The 14,769-nt window shown below is 37.0% G+C and overlaps 1 protein-coding gene across 2 annotated transcripts in view; it reads left to right on the forward strand.

Annotated features, from left to right (window-relative positions):
• PTPN21 (protein tyrosine phosphatase non-receptor type 21) overlaps positions 1-14,769 on the forward strand; it is a 66,558-nt gene that overhangs the window by 18,876 nt on the left and 32,913 nt on the right. For both annotated transcript variants that reach the window (XM_074327076.1, XM_019744536.2), the window contains exons 3-4: positions 7,727-7,896; positions 13,616-13,713. In XM_074327076.1, coding sequence (XP_074183177.1) covers positions 7,727-7,896; positions 13,616-13,713 — 268 coding nt within the window. The remainder of the gene's footprint in view (positions 1-7,726; positions 7,897-13,615; positions 13,714-14,769) is intronic.

A 14,769-nucleotide genomic window follows, 5' to 3' on the forward strand; every position in this document is an offset into this window, starting at 1 on the left:
ACTGACATACAGTAGGTGTTCATTCAATATTCATTGTATTGAATAGATGTCTTTCTAAGACATCAGGCCATTTTTCTTAGAAAGTACAGTATAACATATTTTTTGAAGAATGATCTTACTTTGGGATCATTGTATTCTTTGCAGCATCTTATTGTCCAGGGTAGGAAATAGAAAAGATCTGAGCAGTTGTCTATGTAGATAGTGATCCCAATTCATGCCTTGGACTTTCTGTCAATAAATCCCTGAAATTGACTTGTCATTTGACTCTTTTTCCTGAAAGTTGAATATTACAACAGCAGAAAAGTCTGGTCATTTGAGGACTTGGGCTAAAGTTCAGTAACACTTTCAGTAAAATTAAAAGATGAAGACGTACTTTCTTTCTTTTTTTTTTTTTTTAAAGATTTTATTGGGGAAGGGGAACAGGACTTTATTGGGGAACAGTGTGCACTTCCAGGACTCCCCTCCAAGTCAAGTTGCCGTCCCCTCAATCCCAGCCATGGAGGGTGCCGATCAGCCTCAAGTTGTCCCTCCAGTCCTAGTTGTGGAGGGCACAGCCCAGCCCCAGGTCCAGCCGCCGCCGCCAGTTGCAGGAGGCACAGCCCACCATCCCTTGCCGGGCTCGAGGAATTGAACTGGCAGCCTTGTGGTTGAGAGCCTGTGCTCCAACCAACCGAGCCATCCGGGACGCAGCTCAGCCCAAGGTGCCATGTTCAATCCCAGTTGCGGGGGGGCGGGGGGGGCGGGGGGGGCAACCCAGCGGTCGAGAGCGCACTAGCCCATGTGGGAATCGAACCGGCAGCCTTCGGAGTTAGGAGCACGGAGCTCCAACTGCCTGAGCCACCGGGTCGGCCCCTGAAGACGTACTTTTAATTGTTCTTGAATTCTTGTATGTGCTATGGTATAAGGATATTGTATATTATCACCTTGAGAGTAAAATAGTATACTGTCTGACCAAGGATAGAAGAAATGGATTAAAATTAAACAGAAAAGGAAAAAATACTGTCGGCATTGAGGCAACATGACCACCAATACTATCTGTTAAAAGGAAGAAGTACAATGCTTCATTATTTATGGCAGACTCAGTGTAGAGGTAAGCTCTGGGCTTGAATTAGGTTAATACTTGTTAACTACCCTTGTTAGATGATCCCTGCCTGGGATAGGCTTTATCTAGTGCTATCTCCTCTCATCTCTTTCCTGATGAAAAGTCTTCTGACTTCTGCTTAGTCTAAGAAAAGCATCAGGATAAAATTATAGTTGCAATTTTATATGGGATTAACTTTTATCAAACTCAGTGCATCAGTGGCTTAATTTGTGTGTTCCTCTGCTCTGATTTAAAAATAGTACAACTAAAAAGACTCTTAAAATAATTAGACAAGAAATGACTTGGGGATTAGGGAAGGGTTTACATTCTGACAGGATTTGGACCTGCTTATAATAGCTGGTGTCTATTTACATGACTGTGATTTGGGACACACCTTTTACCCAAACTCAAAAAATTGTAAACTATCTTTTCCTCTGGACAAAAAGCTTAAATACCAAGTCACTTTGTTCTCTGATTAAATATTAGTTCATTTAGAATAAGTCAACCATATTGTGTCTGAAAAGAAGCCAAATTTTGTAACCACGTAAGCTTTGTTTTCACTGTAGTTTATGTAGCAGTTATTTGTACCATTTTAGGAGAGTAGCTAGAAAAATTTTAAATAGCTATGAAGAAATCATTGAATAACTTTAGAAAAACCACCGATATGTTTGTTCAGAACAAAATGAGAAAGAAATGGTGAATGTAAAAATATCTGATAGTAAAGAAGTTTCACAAAAATCTACTGAGTGATAATCAGGACTTGATCTAGAGGAAGCTAGAAGATTGTTATTTAGAGCCTCCTGTTAGAATGAGTTTCCCACAGGTCTAGTCAGGTTGCTTTGGGTGACCAGTGAGAGTAGACATAGCTGTGGAGAAAGAGAAGCCACAGGGATTCTTATCGGGAAAAGTACTGGGACATTAGATAAGGACTGGTGGGAGGCATGATCTGAAAGCCAATAATTAAAGGCTGGTTTATGGGAAGTTTTTTGCTATAATTAAATTGAAGCCCATAAATAATACAGGACATACATACCCCAGAAGATTTGGATTCAAGGAAGAGAAGACATGATTCTGGGAAACTCTCCTACACCGAGTAATGACTGGTATGAAATAGTTGAAATTTAAGGCACAAAAGGGGCCTGTCTGTACCAAGGTTTTTGGATTTCTTTTAAAAAAGAAATAAAAGGCCCTGGTATAGCCTAACTTTAAAGGGAGAAATTAGTTTGACTCTTACTTGAACAGTTTTATATATATATATATACTGTTCCCCAATATTCCCCAATAAAAATTAATATATATATTTTAATTTTTATTGGGGAATATTGGGGAACAGTGTGTTTCTCCAGGGCCCATCAGCTCCAAGTCATTGTCCTTCAATCTAGCTATGGAGGGTGCAGCTCAGCTCAAAGTCCAGTAGCTGTTTTCAATCTTAGTTGCAGGGGGCACAGTCCACCATCCCATGTGGGAATTGAATGGGCAACCTTGTTGTTAAGAGCTCGTGTTCTAACCACCTGAGTCCTCCAGCCACCCCTCTGGAAGCTCAGCGGTGGCTTGTTGTCTTCAGTCCAGTTGTGAAGGGTGCAGCTCACTGGCCCATGTGGGAATCAAACCTGCACCCCGGTTGTTCAGAGCTTGCACTCCAATCAACTGAGCCATCCGGTCGCCTTGAACAGTTACATTTTCAAGGAAGAAGCATGCTTGACTCATTTTGTTCTGTTTTCTCAGTCACAACTCAAGAGATCCTATCTGCTAAATTTAGGTACTCTAAGCTAATTTAACAAGAATGTTTCTAAGTTTTATCAGCACAATTATAACTTACAAAGTACTTCCACACAGCTTTTGGATGAAGGCAGGTTACATGTTATTTTCCCCGTGAAGAAACTGAGAACGCAGTGAGGAATTGACTTGCGCAAGAGCTGGTGAGTGATGGAGCCCAGACTCACAAGTCAAGCCTTTCCATTGTAAGTCTAGTGCTCTTTGCACTATGCCTTCCTAGTGGCAGCTGTCGGAATTGCAGGCATAGCCCCCTAGAGGAAATACACATAACAGCAGGTACCTAAATAGCAAAAATTGAAATAATCCTTTATGGCTTTGGACAGAAAATATGTTTGAATGTACAAGTGAAATAATGAAATCACAATGAAATTGTCTAAAGTTCTATAAAGCTATATATAAAATAAGTTATTTTTTCTAATCATCTTTCGGAAATGAAACAATCTTCAATACTTTTCCTCATAACCAAGACTTACTCTTTTGTCCAGACAACTATTGTTTTTTTGTTTGTTTGTTTAAAGGAGGGCACAGCTCACAGTGGCCCATGCGGGGATCAAACCAGCAACCTTGGTGTTATTAGCACCACGCTCTAACCAACTGAGCTGACTGGCCACCCCCAGACAACTTTTTAATGCCAGTCTTTGGAAAGATTTATAAACTTCTCTATTCATCTTAAACAAAAGGACAGTGATTAATTATTAGCAACAGTGGTGGTTGTTAAATACATGACTAATTAGTGTTTAGAGTTATTTGTTTCTTTGATAAATAACTCCAGACTACTGTGTCTTTGAAATTCTCTATAGCTTCTTTTTAAGGAGTTTTGTTTGTACGTATGTGCTCTCTCTTACTGAAAAAGCATTACCATCACTTTCTGCTGCTGCCAACATACTATTTAAAAAGCCCCTTTCTTTGCATTTGTCATTTTTAAATCTGCTTTGAATAGGATAACCAAATCACTAAACTCATTAAAAGTATATGTGGGATTTTAAAGGTTCATAAAAGAGACAGGAGAAATTTCTTCTTTGTCATGGACATATACTTTATAACTTGACTGTGACATGTATTATTCATCACTCGAACACATTTTTGCCTATTTTTTGTTATTCAATTATGTTCAGATAGTTGGGATTGCCACATAATTGTCAAACTACAAAATCTTGACCTAAGTATAGACATTAGAAAATAGAAAGTATAATTAACTCGTGGCTAGGCTCATCTATTTTTGGCTCATTTTTTTCCCTTAGACTGCTTCAAACAAACTGAATTTGATCTATTTAAACATTTAAAAATAAAACTGTAAAGTTCTCTACATGATTTTAATTATGAGTGTTTCTGATCTTTAAAAATATCTTTTTTTGAGAAGAAATTCACATAACAGAAAATTATTCATTTAAAGTAAACCATTCAGTGATTTAGTACAGTCACAAAACCTCCTCTATCTAGTTCTAAAACATGTTCATTACCCTAAAAGGAATCCCTGTACCCATTAAGCAGTTACTCCCCATTCTGCCCACCCCCCACTTTGTACCCCCCAACCACCAGTCTACTTCTTGTTGCTCTGGATTTATCTATTCTGGATATTTTGTTCACTCATCTTTGATTCCCCCCCATCCCCGACCTTTGTTTTTTGGATGGGTTTTAACTTATCCAGATTCTCAAGACTGTTATCCTACACAAATCCCCAAAAATGGACTTATACAGAAGATTCTGTACCTGATGAGAATTTAATCACATTTGGTTGCTCCAACTCTACCTACCCATCTTAGAAACAAACCATATTATAGTCATATAATCTCATGGAATCAGGTGTTGTTATTTGATTATGTATATGTAGAAATTCTAAGAAAGCATTGAATCCAAGGGTTATAATATGAGATTTTAGTTACCCACATGTTATAAAGATTTCTAACAGCAATTTTTGAAATATAATACCTCCTTGGAAGTATTTAGCAAATTATAAACTTGATTTTGGCTAGCCTTAACTATTTCTTAAGATAGAACATGAACACAGGAGCAAGTACCAAAGAAAATACTTTACTACAATATAAAATGAGTTAATGTTCAAATGTTCAAAATCTTAAGAGTCCTACATCTAAAATAGCTAATCAACAAATAATTTGCTAAATCTATTCTTTTCAGCTGTTTGTACAATTAGATAAAGACCTTGCTACTCTTTTATAAAGTATATAATATATAAAAAAAACTGATGATGCAATTTCACAAATGTGTTTCTCTTTCTATTTTATTTATATCCATATGTGGCATGACTAATATATGCATTGCTAAAATAAATAAACAGCACATTTTAAGAATTTATTACTTTTAGAATGTGCCTTTTTTAGAATACTAGTGGATTATTCAGGTATTTTCTTGTAATTATATCATGATTAGTTCACAAAAGATATAACCACAAATTATATAATAAGCCTATAGGTTTGTGATTCTGTTTAAGTTTTTGAAAAGTTATGTATGCAAGGGGTATTTTTAAGGTCTTTTAATTGTGTTTACTGTTAGGACCAAAGCAGTGTTAGATCCTAAAGGATGGCAAGCCTTCTGTGTTTATGGCAAAAAGTATTTGTAGAGCTAAATGCGTAACCCTAATATGCATGTGTTAGAGACCAAACATGGTACATTGTGTCCAGTTCTAAGATGGAACACAAAACATAAATACAAGTAATAGAAATGTACTGTGTTGCAATCAATCCAAATAAATGTAACTAATTAGAAAAGTGTTTTTTTTGGAGGCATCTGTAATTGATTTTGTGGATGTTTAGGAGAGTGGATAAAGCTTATCTTTTAAAGATATAGTAGTGGTTTTCTAGTGTCAAAATGCACTCATAAAAGTTTTGCATTCATTCCTCACGATGGAGTTGTGAGGGAGGTGATGCCTTATTTTATACTTGAGAAAACTGAATTGGGCTGATTAACGTTTCCACTTCACAGCCAGCAAGTGACAGTGTTGGGAATTAAACCCAGGACTTCCGACTTCAAGTACTGTGTTCTTTCTATTAAACCAGAATTTTCTTTTCTGTAAATTGCAGTTGAAAACAAAGAAGGAATAATACCTGTAGTCCATAAATGTGATACATATTCTATCCTTACAGATAACAGGTAATTCATTCATAAACATGATCATAACTTCAGAAAATAATTAACAATAGGACTCAGACTTTTTGCTGTATTGAAGTGTGTTTGGAATTTCAAAAATTTGATTTCCATGCAGCTTTTCAAGGATAGGTCCACAGAACTATCTCCTGCATAATATTGGAGGAGCAGTGTGGTTTGCTACAGTGGTTTTCAAACTTGAGCGGGCAAAAGATTGCACTGTAGGGCTCACGAAGCTCTTCAGGTAACCCTGGTAGAGGTGGTCCAGGGGAAAGACTTGCTTTAGAGCTTAACACACACACACACACACACACACACACTCTGTTTCATAAGGTTATGGTGATGATTTAATCTGTGATATTGCTGTAGTTCTTGAAATAGAACCTCATACAAAGTAAATGTTCAGAATATTCCATTCATATGTGATGTCTTGGTGGCAAGTAAGAAGCAAGAGAATGTTTATTCTTTCTTTCATTCAACAAAATGTATTGAATTCCCGCACTATTCTAGCTGTGGATATAAAAGGGAAATGGACACATTCCTTACTCTTGTCAAGTTTATTTGATTAATGGACTCATTTTAAAGGTATAGTTCTTCCTTTGTAAAAAGCTGTAAGATGAAATGAATATCGAGGGCAAGTTTGTATAATTACTTTTCCCCTGTAAATTAAAAATTCAGGTTAAAAAACTAGCCTGTGTATTATTCTCATTTTATTGTTGCTCTAAAGCCATAGTATCCAATACAGTAGATGCTTGCGTCTCTTTATATTAAGTCAATTAAAATAAAGTAACGTTAAAAATTCAGTTCCTCAGCTGCACTAGCCACGTTCCGAGTCTCGGCAGCCACTGCTGCTGTATTGGAGAGCACAGGTACAGAACACTGTCATCATCCTGGAAAGTTCTATTTGATAGTGTTGCTCTGGAGTCTAGAACAAAGCAGTGGTTTTCCCAAAATTACCTTGACTGTAAATTGATTTTGAGGTAAATATTAGCAGTGGCCCGAGGCTGTCACTTCAACCCTTAAGTGTATTAATTATAGCCTTTCAGGTTGACCAAGCCCAGGGCCAGTATTGATTTACCTGAACAGTTTCATTACCCAGCAAGTGAGATCTAAATGCTAACGTCAGGGCATTTTTGAAAACCTCCGAGTAATACACTTAAGCTGTTTTTTAAGGATAGCTGTTCTGTGTGTGTGTGTGAGAGAGAGGGAGAGAGAGAGAGAGAGAGAGAGAGAGAGAGAGAGAGAGAGAGAGAGAGAATTTACCTCCATAGTGTTATACTTGCTTTAAATGTATATCTAATGAACTTTTGGGGGCAAGAAAGAGTTGCAGTTTTGAAATTGCGTTACAGTACTAGAATTTACTGTACTTACACGAACTTATTTATTTATAGAAGCCAAATTTGAGAGTCGTGAAAGGTTGGATTAACACTAATCAGAATTCTACTAGGTAGAGCCCCAGGTATATTTATTATAAATTATTAATTATAGTAAATTTAGTATTTCGGTCATTTAAGAACTAAACATACCTTTCCAGGATATGGTGTTTGTTAAAAAACTGGATGTAAATTTTCATAGCACCCACTACATTCTGATTTCTAGGCCATGAAAGCATTTTTTTTCCCTATTGTTTTTGCTATTGTCTCTTTCTGAGAAGTGAAGCAATGAGAGACTGCTGTCACTCGGTCTCAGGTCACAGACCAGAGCAGTTCAAGTATAGAAACCTGTCTGTGCATTTCTGCCTCCTTCAGTGACTTTCCCTCTTTCCAGGTCACCTACTTCAGTCTGTGGTACTACAACAAGCAAAATCAGCGCCGGTGGGTAGATTTGGAAAAACCGCTGAAGAAGCAGCTGGATAAATATGCGTTGGAACCTACCGTCTATTTTGGAGTGGTGTTTTATGTGCCTTCAGTCTCACAGCTGCAGCAGGAGATTACCAGGTGACGAATACCATGCTGCTTGCTTTAATAATCTAGTGAGATTAAAAAAGTGAAACTAAGGTTGAAGTCAGGAGATAAGGCTCAACTTTGCCCTGTGCCCCACCGTTTCGGCTACAATATTACAGAGAGGTTCTGGTAAGGGTTGATGGCAGAGTGTTCGCTTGCATGTTGCCTGAGTTATGGGTTCGCTAGGCGCAAAGGCATGATTAAGGGGGAAATGTTTTTACCCTGGCTGTGAATTCTTCTTCAATGTTTTCGTTGATTTGTTTCTGATCTCTCAAACAATGAAATGAGAGAGGAGTTTAAAAGGAATTAGTCACAGAATCTGTGTCCATTCTTCAAGGCAATGTGCCACAGGATTCTTCTAGTTCTCTGACTCCAGGAGTTATATTCTGCTACAGGTGGGAGGGGGAGGGGGTTGGAGGGAGATGGAGAGGCGGTGAGCTGTGTAAGGTCAGGTGCACTTAACGGACAAAGGCAGAAAGGCAAGGTCATGTTAAGGAGTGGGATAGAGCAACTAAATAGTCTTTTTTTTTTTTCCTTGAAGACAAAACAAAACAAAAACAAGGAATAAAATGTGGATTCTTGAGCCTGCCTTTCAGAGGTCTCTGAAATCCATCACTGCCTTATCTTTTAAACCCCATTTAACATTATTTTTGAGTCAGGTTGGCCTACTTCCAGTACCCTGAACACACCTCATGCCTTTTTATCTTTGTTTCCTAGATCTTTCTTTCCTATTTATGCTCTGGAATCCTATTCACCTTCTGAATTCCCATTCAGAAGGCACCTCCTCCGTGAAGCTCCTGGAACTCCCGGGCTGAAGGAGCTTTGCCTTCTTCAGACCGTCCTAGAATTTGCTTGTACTTGTAATAAGATGGCAGTTGTCACAACCTCTCAGTGTAGTTATTTGTGTACATCTTATCATTTTCTTAGGTTTTAACCCCATGTTTTCTTAACTTTGACCTTTCGCACCAGTGCCCTGCAGATAGTAAGAGCCTGGCACTGCCCTGCATTTGTGGAATGTTCTTTTTAAGTACTGAGTTTACCAGTTAGTTATTGGAAGGAAGATGGACACCCAAAGAAGCAAGAATCAGATAGTAGGGATAAACATGCATTGACTATAAAACAGATCTGAGATATAAATATTAGAGAAGTAGAGACCCGGAGGGAAAAACAGCAACTGATCACTTTGATTCACTTATTCAAACATTTATTGAAGAGATAATATGATATGATGTAAGAAGTATATTGGTTAATGTGGGAGATAAATATACAAGTGAATGTGCTTTAATCCTATCCTGGAGAAGTTGTTCACAGTCTGGTGGAACTGACAGTCTGTGTAAATAAACAATGATGGTATGTTATGATAATAAATGCTTTAATTAAAGTACTGGATTCCTAGGGTGGGGTGTGGGGAGCATGACCAAAGAGGGTAAATAACTGACTTTTCAATTGATGTTAGAAGGAATTTTCTAGTTAGAGGGAATAGCTTGTGCAAAGTAGGGGGATAGTGAAATCGACTGATATTTTCAGGGAATTTCAGATACTTTCTTGAGAGGACAGAGGAGATTTTAAAAATAGGAATGTCCTACTCATGAAGTCATGGTACAATGAGGAGAGACATTTTTGAATTTTAATGGAATGGAATGATGAAATTTGCATTTTACAAAGATCACGCATCATAGAAGGTAGAGTAGAGGTGGCAAGACGATGTAGGCAGGAGACCAGTTAGGAATGTGTATGCTATAAGCTAGGCATTAGTGTAGAATGTGGAACTGAACAAAGGCATTAGCTGTAGGAAGGGCTGAGAGAAATGCCTGGTAGATTAAGTCAGTAAGCTTGTACATTGATTAGGTGTAGGAGAACCTGCTAGAGAGAGAAGTTGTATTAGTAAGGATTAAATACGGCTATGTATGCATGTAACACCGACAAAGCAAAACCCTAAATATCTTTGGTTTCTCCTATAAAAGAAATGCAGCGGTCAGCCATGCAGAGCTTATGTGATAGTGCCGCAGTGCCTTCAAGGACGCATGCGCTTTCTCTCTTACTGTTCCACATTCTCAGCATGTTCTTCCATTTGCTAGCTCACCTCATAGTCACAGACTTCTAGAGAAGTTCTAGCTGTCACATTCCTATTCCAGGCTTCAAAAGGGGGAAACTGGTTCTACTCTCAGTTAAGTCATGTTCCTCTAAGGGACCTTTCTCAGTTTTGCAGTCACACCAGCCACATTTTAGTACTCATAGCCAAATGTGGCTAATGGCTACCATGTTTCCCCGAAAATAAGACCTAGCTGGACAAACAGCTCTAATGAGTCTTTTGGAGCAAAAATTAATATAAGACCGGGTCTTATGTTACGTAAGACCCGGTCTTATTTTGCTATAATTATTTACTATAATTTTTGCTCCAAAAGACGCGTTAGAGCTGTTTGTCAGGCTAGGTCTTATTTTCAGGGAAACACGGTACCACATTGGACAGCAGAGACATACACCATTTTTATCACTGCAGATGGTTCTGTTAGACAGCTCTGCTCTGGATCTAACAGTTGGTTCACAGGAAACAATTGGAGCTTAGATGAACATGTTGAGTGACTCTCTGTTGAGAGTACAACCAGGTGAATCTAGAATGTGGAAAATTACACAAGACAACTTCATTTTGTTTGTCTGTAAGCAACATGAAAACAAAGAGGAGACATCCTTTTTTTAAATTAAGAGAAATTTAGAAATATCAGTTAAATGTAATCTGTGGCCCTTGTTTGGATCCTGATTTTTTAAAAAACTGTAAAAATACATTTTTGGATCAATTGCAAAAATTGTACATGGACTGGGTATTGGATAGTATTAAGGCATTGTTGTTCATTTTGTTGGGTATGTTAAAAGTGTGTGTGTGTGTGTGTGTGTGTGTGTGTGTGTGTTTAACCTTACCTTTTAGGAATATATACTGTAGGTACTGTGATATATCTGGGATTGCTGTAAAACACTCAGAATGAGGGAGGGGAGAGGATAGAGGAAATATAGCAGTCATAAAGTTGATGATTGGTGAGGCTGCATGATAAGGATTTGGGGGTTCATTGTAACTTATTCTCTATATCTGTTTAAAAATTTCCATAATAATGCTTAAAAAATTAAAAATCCAATACCTATACATTAGCCTTCTATTATTAACCTAACCAAAACAGGTGAATACTACTTTTTTACATATTATTTAAATTTTCTATTGTGTAAAATAGGGCATCTAATCTATTATAATTATTTAATATAATATTTTTTGTGTAAACATATTTTGTATTAGAAAGTTGGTTGATAAGTTGATAAACATTTAGGTAAAATTTTTATTTAGTTTTAATCAGCATATTTGCTTTTGGACAAGTTTATGGAATGCTTGCTTTAAGATGTACAGATTGTTTCATTCCTTGGTTTATAAACAGTTTTGAATTCAGGTTTGCATGTTACATTTTATTATGGTATTTTAAAAAGTTTTTTGTTATTTTTATAATAAATATTTAAAGGACATACTTGTAAACTATCCTAAGCCCCACTAACATATTAAAATTTTAGCAAATATTGTTTGTTAACAGAATGTGATAATACCTTTGAAGTAAAATTTCTCATTTTTTTCTTACAGTAAATACTTAAAAAAATATATCTCCTGCTTGCTTCCTTTGAAGGATTTTAGGGACAATACAATGAAAGATAATAATAAAAGCAACTACTTACGCTTCTTCCTGTGTGTTAAACACTATCCCAGGCACTTTGTACTTATTAATTCATTTAATCCTCACAACACATCTTACGAAGTAGGTACTGTTATCATCTCCTTCTTGTAGATGAGGAAACCAAGACACAGAAAGGCTAAATAAATATCTGCCCAAGGTCGCACTGCTAATATGCAGTGGAACCGAGATTTTAACTCAAGCCGGATGGCTCCTGAGTCCTTGCTCTTACCATTTTCTATGGGCTCTAGTATAAAAATACTTTTAAACATATGGTAAAAATACTGGAAAACTCCGTAACGGACGTGTGAGCCATTTAAGAATATGAACTTTGGCGTCATTCAGACTTGGATTCAAACTCCAGCCCAGCCTACCTCTGTGGATCTGAGCATGTTGCCTAACGTGGTTAAGGGTAGCAAGCGGGATATATTCACGAGTGTGGCTGTGGCCGGATTTTAGCTTTGAGCTTCATGGGCAGTGAAGACAAAAGAAGGACTATTATGAGTCCCGTCATTCATTATCTGATAAAAAGCATAGCAGTTTGCAAATATGACAAACTTTCCTGGTAACTCCCTGGACTTTTTAAAATAATACAGTCTTCTTCAAATAGGCTTCAAATAGGCTTTTGAAAGGAGCTACCTAATAGAAAGTTTCAAGTTTTCCTCTTTGACAAGATTCCAAAACTGTCATATTCTGTTTGCTGCTTGAGGGAAATCTGTGGGTTCTGCTGCTAGCAGGTGGAAGGGGATTACTTGGATCTAAATACTTATTTGAGTGGATGGTGTCTTGGTCACGTTCTTTGGTAACAAAGAATGGATACCTTAAAGCTATCTAAAGTATGCGTAAAAGACGATTTAAGGGGACATAACGAAACGATGAAAGGGGTGGACTCTCAGGGGAATTCAAATATGAACTGTAACTGGGTTGCACTTCATAGATACCAAATCTGGAAGTGATTCTGGATTCAACATGGCTCTCTAGACTGTATTGGCAGAGAGTTGGTGGGTCACTTCATACCATATCTCCGGATCTAGAACAATGCTTGAGGCCTTACAGATCCTAGTAATTATCAGTTAAGTGAATAAATAAAAGCAAGTCAGAATAAATCTTCACGGTAGAACTTTACCAAAATGAAGACGTGATAACAGATGAAGTACCAGTGACTTAAAAGTAGATGATCACTGATACTAACAGTAATCGCAATGGTTTATTGAGTGCCGGCTGTGTTCTAGTGTGTGCTACGAGCTTGAAATGTAGTCCTCGCATGTGTTCAGCCTTGTGGAGAGATGATAGTACCCTCATTTTATCAGTGATAGTTGAAACCCACAGATTATGACTTGCCCAAATTCACGCAAAATGGTAAGTTGGAGAGCTTGAACCTAGGTCTGTCTGCTTGACTGAAGCTTGTGCTGGTAACCAGTGCGCTGTATGTTGAAAGTGTAAAAAGAAGTAAAGCTGCATTACAAGAATATTAAGAAAGCATCTTAGCAGCTATTCTTTTTGGGATTTCATCAAAAATATTGCACTCATATAAATCTGGTCTGAAATATCAGGAACATTTTCTTCTGGCTTTATTTTCCAGGACTAGGGAACTTCCACCAAAGTAAGCAAAGTCTTATGTTACCAAGTTCCTAGTCAGAGTTTTTAAAGTAAAGATTGGCGATTGGCCATTGGTCCTCTATTTCTCCAACTAACAAGGATATGTAGGGGTTGCCGTATAGGGTGTAAGACAGATGATCAGTTGTCTTCTACGTGCTTGTAGCTATAGTTAAGGATAACTATATTGATTACTCTGTGTGTGTGTGTGTGTGTGTGTGTGTGTGTGTGTGTGTGTATTTGTAGGTTAGATACAGTCAAGGACATTCTTGGCATTCTTTGAAACCATCTTGGGTGAAGGTTTTATGTGACTAGCTTATGCTCCTCTACCAAATTATAGTAAAATGCGTCATCTCAGTTGGAAGTAATATTGATATTGACTTTTTTTAATTGACTTTTTTTTTTTAAAATAGGTACCAGTATTATCTGCAGCTGAAGAAAGATATCTTGGAAGGAAACATTCCTTGTACATTGGAACAAGCAATTCAGCTAGCAGGCTTAGCTGTTCAAGGTAAATAATAACAATTAATAATGTACTAGATCTATCAGATTAAAATGTGTTATAATGAAAACAGCAAGAGATTCTTAAAGTAATTGAATTTCTATAGTAGTGTTTATATATTAGTGAAATATTATTCTGTTATCTATGGGGCTTCCTTGTGGGAAAAATGAATTTGGATTGCTTCAATGGAATGAGACTTCTGGAAGGTTAAGCATATTATCATACGTCAACAGATAAACAGACCAAAAATAGAGAAAACACACACACACACACACACACACACACACACACACACACACAGCATTTAACATGCTATGCATCCCTCTAGTTCAAAGACTTGATCTGCTGCTCGCTAATATTTTAGGAAGAAAGAGCAGCCAAACAATGAGGTTGGTCAGGTTCTGATCACTTATACTTTAGGCTTATGTCATTTGTTTGGTTTCATAAACAGTTGTCCTGGATCGTAGAGCATCGCCAGTCATAATAGATAAAGTTTTGCATTTCACAAGTAATTTTGAATTGTTTAATTCTGTTACTTTTTACCTGTTTAATCTGTGTGTATTTATGTGGATGTATATACTTTGTGAAGACTTCGGATAGGGCATTAATTCAAGTAACTGGTATTTAATCTTAGGAATTGAAATTTAATCAGAAGACTCATTAATAAAATTCCTTCAGATATTAGTAGGCATGGAGACATTTTTCATTTCTAGACAAACAAGTGCCTGATACACATGGAGCCACATTCCTTTTCAAGGTACTTTGAATCTTCTTAAGTGTCATCTTTGGCTTGAAGAGTTAGTTTTTCATATGCTTTTTGCTGAACTATCAATTTTTTTTTTTTTTTTTACCAACTAAAAATTCTAAACAAATACATCTTGCTGTAACATTTTCAAATGATCTAATTCCATCCCCTAGAGGTAATCACTACTATGAACAGTTTGGTTTTTTTTTCAGACGTTTTTCTATGCATAAGTAAACATATATGATTACAGGGTACTTTTTGTTTGTTTTTTAGTATAAAACTGCAATCACTTTACATATAGTTTGTAACTTGTTTTTTCA

Source organism: Rhinolophus sinicus, linkage group LG03 (genome assembly GCF_036562045.2).
Source record: "Rhinolophus sinicus isolate RSC01 linkage group LG03, ASM3656204v1, whole genome shotgun sequence".
Lineage (NCBI taxonomy): Eukaryota > Metazoa > Chordata > Mammalia > Chiroptera > Rhinolophidae > Rhinolophus > Rhinolophus sinicus.